The 4,201-nt window shown below is 41.6% G+C and overlaps 1 protein-coding gene across 1 annotated transcript in view; it reads left to right on the plus strand.

Moving 5' to 3' along the window:
- The window catches only part of SYNE2 (spectrin repeat containing nuclear envelope protein 2), a 272,180-nt gene that overhangs the window by 225,602 nt on the left and 42,377 nt on the right, over positions 1-4,201 (plus strand). Inside the window, exons 91-94 of the mRNA XM_025049097.1 lie at positions 562-716; positions 830-974; positions 1,838-1,932; positions 3,378-3,744. Of these exons, the coding sequence (XP_024904865.1) occupies positions 562-716; positions 830-974; positions 1,838-1,932; positions 3,378-3,744 (762 nt within the window). The remainder of the gene's footprint in view (positions 1-561; positions 717-829; positions 975-1,837; positions 1,933-3,377; positions 3,745-4,201) is intronic.

The following is a 4,201-nucleotide window of genomic DNA, read 5'->3' on the forward strand; positions in this document are numbered from 1 at the left end:
GGAAATAAAATGAGACTTGAAGGTCCAGAATGGGTCTTTTAAAAAAAAAAAAAAACAACTTATTTTTGTCTTCCTCAAAAACGAAGCCTGAGATCCCTTTCTAGTTCCTGAGCTGTTTAGGTTCTGGCCATGTATGCAGCTTATCATTTTTGAAAAGCCACAGGATTGAGGGACCTGGGTTCATGTCGAGTTCTGACACTAACAAGCTATTCGACTGTGGGCAAGTCATCTACCTATTCTGGCCCCCATTTTTCCTTATCTTTGAGATAAGGATGGTCTACAGCAACGGTCCCTAATTCCTGGGTTACAGACCAGGACGCACAGCTGGAGGTGAGCAGTGGGCTAGGAAGCAAAGCTTCATCTGTATTTGCAGCCGCTCCCCAGCACTAGCATCACCACCTCAGCTCCACCTCAGATCATTAGGCATTAGATACTCATAGGAGCACTGGCCCCTAATGCCACAAAGTTTGGAGACCGCTGTTCTGCAGGATCTCTAAGACCTTTTCATCATATAGATATCTTTATTAGCATCCAAAAATCAAGAATTTTTCTTTTTAACAGAATCATGTGCTGGCACTGACAGCCCAATCCCCTGACGTTGAACATCTGAATGAAATAAGCCTCAAGCTCCCACTTAGTGACATAGCTGTGAAGACATTGCAAAATATGAACCGGCAATGGATTCGGGCTACGGCAACAGCACTGGAACGCTGCAGGTCAGAACAGTCCATCTCGGCCATTCTGTTTCAATTAAGGTAAAATTAACAACTTGAGCTCAGTAATGTCATTGCTATATGCCACCATTTTGTTTGTTTTTAAACCTTTGTAGTGAGCTTCAGGAAATCAGATTAAATGAAAAGTTTCTTTATTGCTGTGAAAAGTGGGTCCAGCTTTTGGAGAAGATAGAAGAGATACTCAAGGAGAATATTGCTGACGGCCTTCCAGCTCTCCTGGAACAGCAGAAAACATATGAGGTAAACCAGTGCTTTCTGCCACCCTCACACCCCTCACCCTGGGACAGGAGTCAGAGAAAGATAGATTGAAATAAGATACAGTGAGTACCTATCAATGTATGTCTTTAAGCAAATTCTCTTGTCAGTTGATCATGTGTAAAATTCTCACACATTTCACAAATTTCAATTTTTGGTTTTATTGCTCTATTTTGTTAATCATAAAACTCCTAGATTTTCTGTGGTAGGTGGAAGCCTCTAGCACAACTTTGCTTCCCGTGGATGCAATTATATCACTTTACCAGGAGCATGTTAAAGTACTTCAACTCATCTTTGCATTTTTACTGAGTAATTCTCTAAAATATCAAAGAACCTGGCATAATTATAATTGTAGCATTAATAATTTTCAAAAGTGCATGATTGATTCACTGTAACTTTTTAATGTAACTGATTTGTCTGCATTGTAATTTTAATATCACGCAATGAAAATAGAATGCATCCAGCCAAGAAGCTCAGTGACCTTGTATTGTATAAATAGCTTCTTTATACCTTAGCTTCCTCTTCTTCAAATGGATATGTTAATACTGCTAAAATCTGAAGTTTGAGGAATAAGTGAGACAACACATCACATGACATGGTGCCCGGAAAATAGTAAATGCCCAATAAACAGGGATTAGTTGTAGTTATTACTGGATCATTTTGCCTCTGAGATTACATTTATAGGTTGTGTTGACATAATGGTTGAGCATTCTTTTTGCAGTTAGGCTTAATTAATTTGAAAATTATCATCTCAGATATCTTCTGTGAACTCAGATTTTAATAGGAAATGTAAACTCCAGATTCATAATGAATTCTGCAAGCCGATATTTGTATTTTTACTCATACAGATGTTAGAAGCTGAAGTTTCTATAAACCAGACAGTTGCTGATTCCTATGTCAACCAGTCCTTACAACTCTTGGACACAACAGAAATAGAGAAGAGGTAAGCTCTCTGGAGCGTGCGGGCATGCGGGGCCAGTGCATGCAGGGCCAGTGCAGCCGGGGCAGGCCGGCTACCCCAGGAGTCTTGACCACGGCAGTGCCCTGCAGCCGTGTCAGTTGATAGGCCAGCCTGGGGCCAGTCTTCTGACTGTATATTAGAATGGGTCTGGCTACTTGACCATAAAAACAGTGGTGGCACTGTCCCCTATGGTGGTCAGGTGGGTTTAGCAGACCAGACACTTTGGAAACACCTACTTGCCAAGCACAATTAACTAAGTTTTTTCCCTAAAGAATTCTTCTGTAGTGTGTTTTCCTCTCTACCTTCAGCCTCATGATGTTTTGCTGTTTAAAAAATAGTTCTGAAGGTGCTGCTGTTCCTAGTAAGTAGTGATGCCACAGGTGCGAAAGAAGGGATTTTCTCTCTATGCTATATACATGGGATTGGGGTCACTGGGTAGTGCCAGTCAGGCTGAGCAGAGCCTCTTTGTCCATCCCAGTGACAATAAAGTAAGCCCATACGAACAGCTGGTATTGTGGCAACAGAGCCCAGAAGTGGCCTGTCTTAAATACTTAGCTCACATATCCTGATAGACATTGTTTTTTCTCCCTATTACCTTTCATATACCGCTGAATCTTCTTTCAGCATAAATAAGAAATATAAAGCCCATTTCTTCCTAGCTCTGGAGTAATAAATTCAAGCCAGTTCCAAGATGATCGGCTACTTTTGATTTGATCAATAAAGCAAAGCATGACTTTCTCCATAATAAATAAAAGGCCTTATTTATCACGTGAAGGGTGTCATTTATCTGGAAAAGAACTAGTTGAGTTGTTGCAGGGAGCATGTTTTTATTGCTAAAATGACATAAAGTATAACCCTCAAGGTGTAGATAACATTACAAGATACCTACCTTTTGATCAATAAAGCAAAGTATGTTTTTCTCCATAATAAATAAAAGGCCTTATTTATCACGTGAAGGGTGTCATTTATCTGGAAAAGAACTAGTTGAGTTGTTGCAGGGAGCATGTTTTTATTGCTAAAATGACATAAAGTATAACCCTCAAGGTGTAGATAACATTACAAGATACCTACCTGTTCATCTGTTTCCCACTTTTCTGGTATATAATTTTCCATACAGCATTTGGCATGACGGATGTTAAAACAGCTACAGTTTGTTTAAGAGTATGGTTGTCATACATGCTGGCACAATAGCAGGTCATGTGCAGATATCTTCTGCTAAAAGCTTTTTGCCAACCCACATACTGCCCCTGTTCCAGCTCCAAGTTTCCCATCACATTTAAGTTGAATTATGCTAAGATTTTCAAGGTTTTTTTTTTCCCCATGTAACTGAACCTATCCCTAGCAAATCTGAGTTTCTTTTATGCCGCAATAGTTATTTTTCCTTTGTGTTCATGTCCGGATTCTCTAACCATCTGTTTTTCCCCAAGACCGGAATTTGTTTCAAAGTTCACGAAGCTGAAGGACCAGTGGCAGAACGCCACCCAGGGCATTCGGCAGAGGAAGAGAGAGGTCGATGGGCTGGTGAGGCAGTGGCAGTACTTCACCACCTCCGAGGAAGACTTGCATCGCTTCCTCGCCGACGCCAGCCACGTGCTGTCTGCAGTGAAGAGCCAGGATTGCTACAGCCTCTGCCAGACCCAAAGTCTGATCCATGAGCTGAAGGTAGGGCATGCACAGTCACAGTGTGAGATGGTAGGGTGGTCATTATTTAGAAGATGTTCATTCACCTCAAGTTTTGTGTTTATTGCAATGTCATGGTTCAAATGGCCTGTCTGCAATGGGGAAGCCACCTGGGTAAGGTCACCATGACCTTACCCGACCTTGTTTCTGGCCTTGTGGGGTCAGAAACCCTGTCTTATTTATTCTTCCTGAAACAGTGGGGCTCTCTTGGGCCGTGGGAGCAAGGATGGAGTGGAGAGATGGGTGGGTAGAATGGAGAAAGTTTGGGGTGACAGACTCACACCACCCAAGTTTTTAAGGCACTGAGTAATGTATAAATTGACCACCAGTGTAGTAATTTACAGTGGGACTCCTGTTTGCTCTTGAAGGGCAAATTCATTTAGGCACCAAAGTTTTCGGTCAGAAGGTTGATTGATGAGCATAGGACCAGAGTAATTAATTAGCTGGCAGTTCTCAGGGAATGTTCCATTGAGCTATAGAACCACTCTCTAGAGGCACAACTAAATAGAACACCCCCCTTCTGAACTCCCATGCTTTTTCCTCTTTCATTAATCCAGTCGTCAAACATTAA

Source organism: Pteropus alecto, unplaced genomic scaffold (genome assembly GCF_000325575.1).
Source record: "Pteropus alecto unplaced genomic scaffold, ASM32557v1 scaffold276, whole genome shotgun sequence".
In the NCBI taxonomy this organism is placed as follows: Eukaryota; Metazoa; Chordata; class Mammalia; order Chiroptera; family Pteropodidae; genus Pteropus; species Pteropus alecto.